Raw genomic sequence first — 14,163 nt, forward strand, 5'->3', positions numbered from 1 at the left:
ACAGAATGAGGAGGAAGGACCTTTGTGGTTCTCCGATGCTGTGGTTCCCAAATGCTTTTTGCATTTGGGCCAGTTCCAGTGAGAAGCATGGTCTCTACAGGCTGTGAGCATTGGTGCTTACTCAGTTGTAGACATGGCACACTTGCCTTATACCTACTTTCAAGTCTCATTCAACCTGCATACCTCATGGGTCCCCAGAATCCTGTGCTGCCCGGGTATCACAGGCATTGTGCCTGTGAGGACACCAGCGACCAGCTTGTAAGTATCACATCTGCTTACGCCACGGTCCGCTGGTCCCCTGGATGTCACCTACAAAACCCAAGTTCAAAGATGAAATTGTTAAGAGTTTTCAGGTATTGACAGGATAGCATTAAACTCAGCAGGCCCTTCTGATGGCCTGTGAGACTGCACGGGTTACAGGCCCATGAGGCCAGCCTGAGCCTCAGGTGCTCCTTTCTCAGCTGCCCTGTGGATCTACGTCCTGAATTCACTTGAGTCTGGGTCAGGTTTTGTATTTGCAAGCTCAGCCAAGAAGCTGTATTGACAGCCCCAGCCCAGGGCTGCAGTGCATGAGTTCTTGGCTCTCCAGATGCCGAAGACAGCTGCCACTTCTTTGGAAGCCTGGATTCCGATAGGTTTCTGGGCTGTCAGCACCAAGACCATTCGTCAGTTCCAGGTACCATGAGCTGGTACTGTGCACATCAGGCCCTGAACAGAGCTGGCTTCTTTGCTGTTTGTGTGGGCTTTAGACTACAAGTCTGATTGAGAACATTTTTGGAAAAAGACTCAGGGTTCAGGATTTGTGGTTTTAAAATTGAATTAGGGTGTTCATTCCTCCCACCTCTACTGTCACTTACATTTCTTCTGCTATGAGCATTAATTGCTTGCTTTGGGAACATTTGTAAACCCACTGTCAGGAATATGAAGTTCCAGCTTTGTTTCTTGGAACTCTACCTTTGTGATCTGGAGTGATTCCATTATTGGCACTTTGCACTAGATGTTCTAAAGGTTTAGATAATAGCACTTCACAAACTTTAGCATGCATAAAAACCACCTGGGAGCCCAAATTCTTCGGCCTGAGCTTCAGAAGTTTCATTTAGGTGACTGGGGTGGATCCCTAGGAAAGCTCATCACAATGGTTGTACTTAACTGTATTTGGAGAAACAGTAATCTTTCCTCCCAGTTTTGTGATGGAGCGAGGGGGTACTTTGAGAACTAGCTGAAGCATCTTATCTGCCCTGGGGCCAGAGCTGGGGAGGAGACAGTAGGATAGGGACTGGGCATTCTTGGGAACTCTGGAGGAGGGCGAATGCCCACGTGGAGCTCTCTGCTTGGTCCTGGGAGCACAGCTTCCTGAGGTACACCAGGGAAGTGACTCATTAAACAGGAGATAAAAGAAACTGAAACTAATTTCTGAGAATATTATTAGGTGTGGTGCTGTTCAGCCTTGCTAGGTGCATTTTTTTTCCCTTCAGGAAATGATAATTTAATCCAGGGGGACACAGGCAGGTTTTCCTTTTTTAATTGAACTTAATCTGGTTCTGAGGAGCAGCCCCTGGCTTCCTGCAGTATTAATGGGGCGGAGTGTCTGAGCCTGTGCTCACAGAGTCCTTTGCTTCAGTTTAGATCATAACAATGGTGGGAGGTCAGCAGGGTGGCAGGCTCAATGATGGGTGGGAGGAGGCTGAGTGGTGGCTGTTCTCTCCGCCTTACCCAGAAATAAATAAGTCTGGCATTTGGTTTATTAAGTAATTTTATAAAACTTTATACTGTTAATACCGTTTTTTGAGTGATTACTGCTGGCTGGGCCTGTTACTTAGCACTGTGAAATAACGTGCTCTCTTTCTCACAGAAATCCGGGGAGGTAAGTTTCCTTTCTTCTCCATTTCACACAGGTAGAAATGAGTACAGAGACCCTGTAGGTGGCTGAGGTGTGGGATGTTTGAATCCTGCAAGTTTATCCCCAAAGCCTCAGCACTTGACTGCCATTCTAGGTTTATCTGGCTGGTGATGGGCCTCCAATGTACTCACCATCCCTTATCTTGCCTTGACTAGCTTCAAATTTATTCATTGCTGAGAACAACTGGAGGTGCATCTGATTTTTGTTTTACGTGCAGGTGCTGCTCTCTTTGACATTCTGAGTTAATAACAGCCAAGAGCAAGTTCAGCCTTGATTCTTTGGATTGGCTTTTGGTTTGTTTATTTTTTGTCCTTTGCTAGAAGATCTTCAGGGGTTACAAGCAGGTGACAGGCCTTGGCTTCCATTTTCCTGCTTTTCAAATGAGTTTTTTGTTTGCCTGCATTTGTTCAAGAGCAAATGTGATTGCACAGACCCAGGAAAAGGCAGGTCTGAGGCAGCGGGGAGAACATAAGTTATAGGTATGGATACTAAGCCTTTCCTTCCCACTTCCAACTCTGATCTGAAGACTAGGAACAGATAGATCTACTTCTAGTGATTACCTGTGTGGAAATTTATGGGACTGGAAGCCCTTTGTCAACCCTAATTTGCTATTTTGCAATTGTCTTCTTTTTCACTTAAAAGTTTACCAGTTATTTTGGTAAATCTTTATGACGTCTTTTCTGAGGGAGCTCTATTCACTTTCATTTTTTTGCAATAAGAAAGAGACAGAAAGAGGGCAAAGTGGCACTTGCTTTTCAACTCTCTGGTAGAAGTATGGCACTTCGATCTGTGGCTGTTTAACCAAGTTTTGAATTCTTACCTGGAGGCACAGGCTTTCTGGATCTGGGACAAGCAGCCTTGCTTCAGCTCCTCATCTACTCAGTTTTTCTGGTCTCCCATTCCTTATTCATTTTATTGGCAAAGTCTTTCTTTTGCTTACAAACCTCTTCCAAGAAGGTTTGGCTTTCACTATAAATTTATGATCATAAATTTTGAGATGGTACACGTCACCCTCTTAATCTAATTGAGCCAGCACATCATTGTGAAGACAGTTTATTTGGGGGTGGTGGTGGTATTAGTTGCTATGGTTATTTGCTGAGACCAACAGAGTCTGTGTTCTCTCATTTGGATTTTTAGAAACTACTGTCTGAGAATAAGAGAGGTGTGCCTCACTGTAGGAATATCCACTATATCCTCACCATTTAAAAAAAATTAACCCAGAAAAAGCACTTTGAATGGAATTTGGAGCCAGAGAAGACCTTCAAGATCAAGTTGTTCAGTCTCCTGATTTTCAAATGAGAGCTGTTAAGACTGAGAGTGTTAAGTAACTTTCCTTAGGTTCCCCATTTTCTGCCTTGCTTCTAGCGTCTTCCCATCTGGCTCTTAACGGTCTTGCCAGTCCTTGGCTGACACACTCTCCTTGCAGACCCTTTGATTAAGGGTCTCCTCTTTTTTTTTTTTATTATGAATTTTATTTTTATATTCCCATACAATTGCGACCCCCTTATTTTGACCCCAATCCCTCCCCTCCCTGCCCTCCACCCCCCATAGAGTGTCTCTGGTTCATAGTTGTAAAGTAAGGGTCTCCTCTTAATGCCCTCTGGTGCCTGTCTCAGGGGTAAAGCACATCTCCATCTTCTGAGGCCTGTGAATCCCATAAATTCTACTCATCTTGGAGGCCCTGTGAGCAGGCTCTTTCTTATCTGTTTCATCTGGGTGTGGCCTCCTTCCCCAGGCAATTGACAAAAAGGATTTTCCCCATTGCACTTAAAAGATACCATTTCAGTTTAATAAACTTGTCGAGAAGAAACCTATAACTGCTTTGAATTGTAGGTCAGATAAAAATTAGTGTTATTTAGTCCAGGCTCTTTTTGCTTTTCTTTTCATCTGCTAGGGGTGAAAGGAAATTTAAATTTGTAGATGCCTTAGGATTTTCTATGCATCTGAGGAAAATCCTGAAGGATTCTAATGTGTTGTTAGCAGTTGACTAGAATGGGATTATTTGATTAGTTTGGTGAATCAGTGAGGCAAAAATTCCTTAATTCTCATGCTAATTAAGATTTTGCTCTTGTTGATTCTCTCTCAGGCTCTCTTTTTTTCTAATTTTTTAATTCCCAGCACAACCCTGGAAGGTCTGCATTATCTTCATAGTTACATTAACACTTGGAAAGGTTAAGGAATTTGCACAATGTCATATAGCTATGTGGAGTTTGAACCCTGTTTGCAAAGTCCTTGCAATTCATACTCTTTTGAATTGCCCTTGACTCTCTCTGGATTTATTCGTGTGCAGTTTGTACTTGAGCAGCCTGGAAATAACCTTTCTTTTTTGTTCATTCACTTAACTGACCCCTCTCAGAATAGATTTCTTTGTTTTAACTAAGAAATGACCAATGTTTTGGTTGTGGGAGTTTTTCCTGCACTGACCTACTATCTTATCAGGTCTTGGGGTATTATGTGAATGCAGTTTTTTTTTTTTCAGTGAAATAAGCCAGAAAGAAAAAGATAAAGTTTTTTAAATGCAGTACTTCAGTTCTCTGTGTCCATACTCTGCTCTGTACAGGGCTGAGTGATACAAGTTTAGGATTGGGTCCTTTAGGACTTGTTTTATCATATATCTGATGCTACCTTAACTCACTTAACAATGCTGTCATTGATTACCAAGTATCTGCTTAGCACCACTATGTGACATACACCATCATTAAATTGGTCCTTAATTTCTTTTTTTTTTTTTAAGATTTATTTATTTATTTATGCAAGCACTGGGTACAGTCAGAAGCGCGGGAGGGTGAGAGAATTCACCAGAGCCAGAGCAGGGAGCAGAACAGGCAGAAGGACCAAAGCACACTGCTGAGGGGAGCAGTGGGTGCGGCAGGAGAAGTCTGCATGACATGTGGAACCCTTCCTGGCGGCCAGGGATCGAACTGGCCCTGCAGAGGCTGTGGGCAGCTTCGCAGCCCAGTGCTCAACCGCTGCGCCACCGGGGGAGGCCCAGTAGCTATTTTTTTTTCAACTTTCTGATTGTGTTAGCTTTTTCTACCTTCATTTATAAGTTCATATATACAGATTAGGCCACTCTAAATTGTATTCTCCTTAATAATAAGGAATGTACATGCGCCATCTTTTTATTACTTTGAATACACTCATACCAGTTATTCAAATATATGAGTAAATTTGGCGATATAGTGTAGTAGTTAAGAGTTTTGTAGTTAGAAGGAACTGATCTCTTGTACGTTAACTGTGTGACCTTGGACAGGTCTCTTGAGTTTGTTTCCCCATCTGCAAAATAGGAGTGATACTATGTACCCAGAAGGATGCTTGTGAAGTGATTTAAAATACTTTGTAGGTACATGTTACATTGTATGTCTCAATAAATGAAGCCATAATATATTTATAGTTATTTTGATACAGATTAATGTGACCTCGTTTCCATGTAAGTAGAATTAGAAACCTCATCAGGAAAAGAGTAACACACTTTTCTCTGTTCTACTGATTTCATTTTAAAAATCAACTCTGAAAATTTCATTTGCCCTGGTGTTCTGGTTGGAAGAACAAATTCCCCAGGGTCACTGCTGGCTATGGCCTCATTTAGGAAATACAGTTTTGGGGAAATGGCCCCAGTAAAAGCACAGAGATGTGTAATCAGAATGCACATTATGTAATGTGTAGTGGGGAATATGGTTGTTAGGCATATCCTCCACTGGTGAGATGAGAGATTTTTCTGAGTCTGCTTCAGCCAGATTTGAAAGAATGTGAGAGACACGTTGGCGCAACTTCATCCTTCCCCTCTGTCTCATGCTTGGATGGATAAGATGAACACAGGTCCTCTGAGTATATTAGAACCATTCTTCACCCACAGAGCGAGGGCCCTGCCCCCATTGCTGATGGAGTACCCACTGATATTTCCCTTCTTGGGTGGGTGTCTTTACCAGCCAGCCAGGATCTGTCCCTGACACTGCATTTGAGACCAGTCTTTTCTCCTTGATTCTTGGCGTACCTTCTCTAATGCAGTCAATTGCCACCTAGTGGCCACGGTTAAAATTGTGTGTCACAGAAACTGAAGGAGTGCTATGAGAAATTTTGTTTTGTTGTAATATTTGAACATGGTCTTTTACCTTTTGCTCATATAATGCAGGAATTCAGGCTGCGTAGTGAATTTCAGCAAGAGTATATCACTTACTTTTCTTATAATTAAGCACATGGATCTAGCCCCATTGGGACTTGGGGAAATGCTGAGCAGGGGGAAATGCTTGTCTGCAAGCAGTTTTTGATAGGATGTGTTCTCAGCTTGCCCAGCCAAATACAGGAAAAGAGAGAAGGGTCTCTGGGAACTCTGCCTTCATCTGTCTTAACTTCAGGCTTGAGGATATGCTGGGGCAGAAGGAGAACATGTAATTGTTGCCCACAGTTGCCATGTTTGTAGTTTGTTTCTTTGGTGTAAGGGTGGTTGTGCTTTATGTGCTTGCTGGTGGCTCTTTCTTCTGTTGCAGTTTCTTCAATGGACAACAGGACATTAGGGGAGGTGGTTTATGACAACAGTAAGCACATTCTTGCATATACCAAGCGCCAGTCAGACTTACATAAATTTGGAGAGTTTCTTCTAACATACCTAATCTGCTTTTATTTACTTGTCAGGCTTAGAATTGTGAAGCTCCTTTTCAGTGATGGTAATGAACTAGTGGAGTTCGTAGTTTTCTCTCTCACTCTATTTTTTTTTTTTTAAGATTTATTTTATTTATACAAGAGCCGGGGTACAGGCCAGATGCACAGGAGGGTGAGAGGACTCACCAGCCATAGAGCGGGGAACTGAACAGGAAGACTGACAAAGTACACTGCTGAGGGGAGCAGCGGGCAAGACAGTAGAGGCCTGCTCGCCATGTGGGATTCTCGCTGGCAGGCTGGGATCGAACCCACACTGCAGAGGCTGTGGACAGCTTCACAGCGCTGCGCTCAACTGCCTGTGCCAGCAGGGAGGCCCTCACTCTATTATTTTTGATGCCTGTTTCAGCCTGACAGTATGCTGGGTTCTGAGGAAACTGGTAAGCATGGCGTGAGCCTCACCTTATGGAACTTACTATTCAGGAAATATTAATTGAAGGATGATCTTCATAAATAGAAAATTGCAATGAAGAAGAGGGACATAGTTCTCAAGGAGTGAAAACAGGGGAGGGTTTGGCCTGGTTAGAGAAGTCAGGAAGTCTTCCTGGAGGAAGGAACTATTGCATGTTAAACTGAGGCCTGCAGGCAGAGTAGGCACATGGTGGCTGATAGGAGTAGGGCACACTCCAGGAACTGCAGAGGCAGGGGTTTCTGGAGGCTAGAGAAGAATTTGAGAAGGCCAGAACCTGCAGGACTTCTCAGGCCTTGGGAGAGGCTTTGGTCCTTTTTCTCAGTGCTCTGGAAGTCTTCACATGGTTTACTATTAGAGCCGACACCACTGGGTGTAGAACTGACTAGAGGAGCAAAAATGAATGTGGGGAGACCATAGAGGATACATTGCAGTTACTCATGTAAAGGGGGTGCTTGTCAGGATTGCTGATGGTAATAGGGAGGAACATGCAGAATCCAGATGCTTAGGAGGCAAAATGGACAGACTTGGGAATGAACATGGTATATGTAGGAAGACCGTGCTGTCAAGGGTGAGGCCCAGGCATCTGACTCATTTGGGTTGCAGAATGAATGTGCCCTTTGCTCAACTGGGGACATATAGCAAGAGACCCTTGGTTGGCTCTTTTGGGAAAGGATAAGATTGAAGAGAGATTTTGTTTTTAAAAGTGTTGTTTTATCTGGGAACAGGGCTTATTGGGCATAAAGCTGCATGCAGTCTTTCAGCTCTCACTCTGGACCTCGGACTGGGATTCTTTGATTCTCCACTTGTGAGCCCACTCTTGTTGCTATGCCTGATCAGACCCACACAACAGGTTCGGAGGGCTACCTTGTCCTGGGCACCTGTGTGTTATGACACGGAGCCACTCATTATAGTTTCAGAATCACTCCAAATACAAGGTGATGAGGCCAGAGAGTAAGGGTAATTTGCCTTTGAATAATGGAGAGACTCACAAGGCCTATGGTCTTGTTGTATTCTTATGTTAAAGCAGCCAAGACAGCAGCCCTCTTGCAAGTACTTGCATTATTCTAGTAATGGTAATTGGTTTCTAAGTCCAGGGAGATGTGACAGAGTAGCAAAAAATTCTGAGGGTCATTACATGAATTTTGGTAAGTATGGAGGTTAGCGAAAGGCAATAGATGCAGTGAAAATAAATTTAATTGTGGGGTTACCTTGAGCCCTTCACTATGTGGATCTCCATATGTACGTATGTATGTTTGTATGTACACATGTATGTTAAATTTTACCCAAGGAGGGAACAAAAATGTCTTTACTGGTATTACTGGTAAAACTTGGGTGAAATTAGGTAGAATTCTGTTTTTAAAATTTCTGACAAGCCCTCATTTTATAAAAGGAAGATTATTCTTGGCTTAAGTTGTTTTATCTGCTAAAGCAGAACATGGTTTCTCCCGGAGGACAGGGGCACTTTCACTGGTGCCCTAGTGAGCAGATGGCTTTGGGAACAGGCTGTTCAGGCCCAGACTTCTAGCTGCTTCCATATCCCTTACCTCCATGTCTCCTTAGTCAGAGGCAGAGCCTACTTATCCTGTAAAGCAGATCCTTGTCCTCCCCAGAGACTGCCAGTTACTTTTCTCTGCTTTGGCCAGTATTCTGCCTTTCTAGCAACAGATGTTTCTGCAAAGTAAATATTATTGACTCTGCTTGGCTGCTAGCTGTGTCCTGTACTGCCTGAACGTGAAACAGTGGGGTTATATGAGCAGGGTGCCCTGAAGCTCGGCATGCATCCAGCAGCAGTACCAGCTTCTTCTCCTCTTCTCCTCTTACTGGAATGTTAGATTCCTGTGTGTATCAGAGTGAAGACTCCAGAAAGAAATCTCTGTGTCACTGAACATCCAAGGTGATCATCTACACAAGATGTCACAAAACTTTGAGTTGGAATAGACAAGAAGCAGTGACTTATGGGGTGTTCCCCTTTTTTTTAAAGATTTATTTTATTTATGCATACAAGAGCTGGGGTATAGGCTAGAGGTTCTGGGGGTGAGAGGATTCACCAGAGATAGAGTGGGGAGCAGAACAGGTGGATTGACTGAAATGCACTGCTGAGGGGAGCAGTGGGCAAGACAGGAGAGGTCTGCTGTACCGTGTGGGTTAGCTCCCTGGCCAGGGATCGAGCTTGTGCTGCAATGGCTGTCGATAACTTAATAGTGCTGAAACTTAATCCCTTGCGCCACCAAAGAGGCCCCAGTTATGGGTTTATTTTGATCCAGTGAGGTGCAGCCTGAGGATCCTTGTGCTACAAGCACTTCAATTCAGAGAAGTTAATTGAGCTGTGTTCTTGCTTTTTGTTTGTCTTTAAATACTCTGTGAGCTGAAAACTATGTTTTTATGTCAGTTCTTTAACTTCTCAGAGTGACTGATACAGGTACTTACCTCCCCCTTGGTCCCGTTTTTGGAGGATTCGTGGATTAGTAGCCCATCCTGGCCTTACAGTATCAGGAAGGCTGAAACTTACAATGTACTGGGGGTCTCACTGGATTTCATAACAGCTCTTTGGTTTAGATAGGACTAACAGCTTCTGTCAGATGAGGTGGCTGAGACTTTGACTAAGCCAGATTTAGTTACATTCTGGTAAATGGCAGAGCTGAAACTTGAACTTAGAAGCCAGGTGAGTGTGGGTTGAAGGCAAGGGGCTGGGGCAGGGGTAGGGCCTGGGGCTGAGGCTGAGGCTGATTAGCCTATAACCAGGACCCTATGCAATACAGGTTGAGAGAATGAGGTTCTTCAAAGCAAGCTTGAGATGCTACTCAGAGACCAGTGGGTGAGGGGTGGGGTGGTGGGGTGGGTCCTGCACAAGCAAACAATAGGTGTCCACTTAACCTCCCCGGAAAGATTTCCTTGGAGCATTTGCCATTCAAGCCCACAGTGAGTTCCTTTTTGGTTTCCAATAATTGGGATTCTCACCCTCCTGTCCTCACTGGCCTGCAGCCCTGTACTGACTGTATACCAGTACTCATTAACCAGTCTTCCGTGGGGCGCTGGCCTCTTTATCACCTTTGTGATAAAGATGCAACTGCTTCTCAAGTTTGTGCTGTGAGCACTGGACAATAAAGTCAGGCTCTTCTGATCATAAGCTAGCTGCCCTGCTCCTGGCACTCCTGTGGAAAGGCCCCACAAAGGCCCGTTGTGCATTAGTGACCACTCCTTGATCCCCATTGCAGCTGCCCTGGCAACTCAGCTTTTCAGGTGTGTGCTGGGAGCGTTCCCAAACTGGGTTTACATTTCACCTTTTTTCAACTTTGTTGAGAAGATTGTCCAGCTGAAGTCTTTGTTACCCTATTGGGGAGGCACAGGGGGGCTGTTAGGGGACAGAGGAGCAACCCTGTTTTGACTCTTTGCTCAGGCCTTTGTGAGTTCTGGTTGGGGGAACATTCTAATTAAAATATGATAGAGTGCAGCCATGTCCACATTCTATGCGTGACACACTTCGGCACTCTTGGGGGGCTTTGTCTTCCACTTTGAAAGTGAAAGTTTCTCCTTTTCTCACTCCTGCCTGCCTGTGTCCTCTTGTATCTTTCTTTCCTGCAGAGTTCTGACTTTCAGATGCATCTGTTTCTTTCTTGACTTGCCAGCGAGTGGTTTGTGTTCTCAGGGATATCCTCAGCCTGGTTGAAGAGCTGCCTCACTCCCCTGCCAACATCTTTGGATTTTTTCCAAGGCCTGTTCCATTAAAGGGGCTGAATCTGGGAGAGATTGGAGACTGGTGGCTGTTGGCTCCCTCCTGTGTTAAGGTCTACTCTAAGTACTTTCCTTTCCTGGTGTAGGACAGAGGGCCTTACACAAGCCACAGCCAGCTCGAGACCTGTATGGTCCAAGCCTGTGGAAGGGTGGGCCTGGGTTGGAGCCACTGGTATCCAGGCAATGGCCTGAATCCCAGACTTGAGAACAGCTGGACAGATAGGCCTGGTGCTGCCACTGGCAGCCGTCACTTGGAATGAACATTGGGATTGGTAAGCTGAGCACTGGAAGTTGATTTCTTTACAATATCCCCTCCAAAAACACACACACACACACACACATTATTTAGCACTTATGAACAGGATACTCTGCCAGGTACGTGAAGAGGAAACAAAGCCAAAAGATGGAAAAAACATGACCCCAAACCTTGAAGGACAATTCTGAGAACTAGGAAATAGCTGAGGATCATGGATGCTTTTATTCCAATAGATTATGTTGCTCTCTGAGGCCAGAGTTTCCCCTTCCCCCCCACCCCCAGCATCTTATTAAAGCCAGGTCTTGTTGCCAGTTATGCCTCATATTTCCCTCCTCTGGGAATTTGAACTTAATGCCATTTCCCCTTCAATGAGGGAAACATGTATGAGGGTAATTTGAATGATTAGCCTAATCTGCAGGAAGGCTGCATTTGGAATTAAGTTAAGCACATTTGCACTGAGCAGCCCTGTCTGTCAGGCCACTTAAAGGTGCCTTGGTGGTTTTATACCCTTAACAGAAGCTGAGGGTTCAGGAAGGATTATTGGCTTTTATTACTGTCTTAAAGGAAAGCTTATTTTTTAAATTTGACAAGGGCCTCCGAGAACTAACTTTATGGTAACCATGTGTGGGGTGTGTTTTTACCTCAACCTCAACAATATTGTCAGGGCTTTATTTTCACGGTGATGGGGGAATGTGGTGATCCAGGGAGATGGTTTAGGTGGAAATTTGTCAGGCATTGTCACTCTGCTTGTGAGGGGAACTGAGGGGTTCTGAGAACTTGGATCTCATGTGTTCTTGAAAGGGAAGAGGAAGGGCAGGTGCCTTTGGGCTGGGACAGTTAGTTCTGTGCCCTTTGTTTTCTACCTCCTTACCTAAGGCCAGTTTGTAGTATGAGTTGAACTCAGGAAGGTTACTGACATGTCTGATGTGGGAGCAGCTTCACCGACCACATGGAGGGTCACTGGCAGAGCCTACCTGCAAGGCCATAGATGCTAATGTTAGCTCTGACCCTGCTTCCCTCTTGACCTCCTTTGCAAGTGGATTCCCACATGTGTCACATGGTGATGACAAGACTCATTGTGTGGCTTGAGGAATTGGAGATAGGACCATAGTGTTAAAACAAATGTAACAAAAATAATAACTTCTAAAGCAAATTAGTATTTCATGTTATTAACAGATAGTTACTGTTTTGAACTTAGTGTTTTTCATGCTGAGAAATGGAATGCCTGGGTACAGGAACAAATCTCCTAGCCCTGTATTAGCAGAAGGACTGACAAATGCAGAGAGTATAACAATCAGTTTGTTTTAGTAATTTATATTTTGTATTTTTTCTTGCTAGATTTGTCTTCGGCCAAGAGAAAATTTGCAGATTCCTTAAATGAATTTAAATTTCAATGCATAGGTGATGCCGAAACAGATGATGAAATGTGTATAGGTAAGTCGTAACCTTGTATAAGATGAAAATGTTCTGCTCATCACAACTTTCCATGACCTGGCTAAGCCTGTGTCCTGGGAGAGGAAGTATCTAGGCATCCTATACAGAAGTGTCGGTAGCAGCAGTGGCAAGGCAGAGTTATGTGAGCATTTGGGGCCCAGGACACACTGCGGCCACGGGAGCAAGCTTGAAGGTTTGTGGTGGGGCTCTCCCTGCCCCCTGCCTTTGGCATTCTTCTGGCTGAGTTTGTGACTTTCTTCCCCATAGCCTCAATATAAAAACTTAGAGAAAAGCAGAGTGCAGGTAGATGAAGGAAGAATTAGATAGCTCAGAGGCTGCAAAATGACAGTTCTTGGGCTGAGATCAGAATGCAGCCCTATTTTCTCTGACATTCATTTTTAATTGAATTACCATATAAATTGAATTTATCCAAAGTTTTCCAGCTTCATGGAGAATCGGAGCAGCTGGCCCTATATTCTGGCCTGGCAGCAGGTGTCTGGAGCTTTATAGTTGCTGCTGCCCAGGGATGAGGGGATGAACTCAGTATCTGATTCATTGTGGTCCCCATGTCTCCCAGAGAGTAGGGTTCCCATTGATCACCTCTCTGGCTACTTCACTCTTCACCATCATCCACCTGTCTTCTGTAGGCAATACTGAGCACAGAGGATTTGCAATGTCAAGATACCTTTCATTGCCAGGATCTAATCGTTGCACCATATTCTCCTTACATTGGACATCTTGGTTGACTCCATTAAGTGAGCAAGAATTGAGAAATTTATATTACATTAAGACATCAGATGTTTACGGAATCCCTGCTGCCATGCAAAACACCAAGATCTCAGATGAGCGAAGGAAGTTGGGAGACTGCTGAGAGCAGTGAAAACACATCATTGTTGTCATGATCAGTGTGTAATTTCAGTGTTACACAAATGTCCTGAGTGTCCTCAGGGTTATTGCTTGTACTGTCTGTTTCCTCTGAGCATAACCGTGGTGAAGGAGACTGACCACGTTTGGCCGTAGTACTCCAAGCAGTTTTGTATTAATAACTGACTTGAGGACCCAGGGAGGAGGAACCCAGGAGAAGCCAGAGTTGTGGCTTCTGAGGCCAACAGCACTGTTTGTTTAGTTCTGGTGCCAAAGAAAAGGTTGGGTTGTGACGCAGCCATGCAACAAAGGTTAAGGAGGTCGAATCCTGGGCAGGAAATCCTTCAGCTCCTAGGCGGAACTCTGCCCCTTCCAGCCTGGGGTCTGGGAGCCGGCCAGCATCTCATCAGTCCTGGGTACTCTCTGGAACAGGCAGGTCTTTTCCTTTAAGGAAGTCCTTCCCTAGCTAGAGTGCCAGGTGGAATTACCTGCATTTCTGTGTTATCCTTAATGGTTAGTGATTAAAAGATAAGGGGAACCTTGGAAAGCAGTTGCTTTAGGTTTCTGCATGTGCTGAGGGATTTCAACCCCTAACATCAGAGCTGTGTCTGGAGAGCTATCGAAGGCCTGCTACTCTCTTTCCACTTCATGGCCCCCTTCTCTTTTTCAGCAAGGTCTTTGCAGGAGTTTGCCACTGTTCTCAGGAATCTTGAAGATGAACGGATACGGATGGTGAGTATAGCTGTGCTCCTTTGGGTCCCAGATAGTGGTCATGTAGAGGGAGCCAGGGATTAGTTGTCAGAAGCCCTGGGTTTGAGTCCTGGCTCTGCCACATATGTACCTTGGGCTTTGGGCAAGCCTCACCTTCTCATCTTTGAAGTCTTTTGTGGATGCTAAAAGATGTGTACT

General features: G+C 44.6%; 1 protein-coding gene across 1 annotated transcript in view; it reads left to right on the plus strand.

Annotated features, from left to right (window-relative positions):
* The window catches only part of ARHGAP26 (Rho GTPase activating protein 26), a gene marked incomplete at its 3' end in the record, with an annotated part of 427,812 nt that overhangs the window by 88,673 nt on the left and 324,976 nt on the right, over positions 1-14,163 (plus strand). The window contains exons 2-3 of the mRNA XM_084252634.1: positions 12,295-12,390; positions 13,925-13,986. Of these exons, the coding sequence (XP_084108760.1) occupies positions 12,295-12,390; positions 13,925-13,986 (158 nt within the window). The remainder of the gene's footprint in view (positions 1-12,294; positions 12,391-13,924; positions 13,987-14,163) is intronic.

This window comes from Talpa europaea, assembly GCF_964194135.1.
Source record: "Talpa europaea genome assembly, chromosome: 13".
In the NCBI taxonomy this organism is placed as follows: domain Eukaryota; kingdom Metazoa; phylum Chordata; class Mammalia; order Eulipotyphla; family Talpidae; genus Talpa; species Talpa europaea.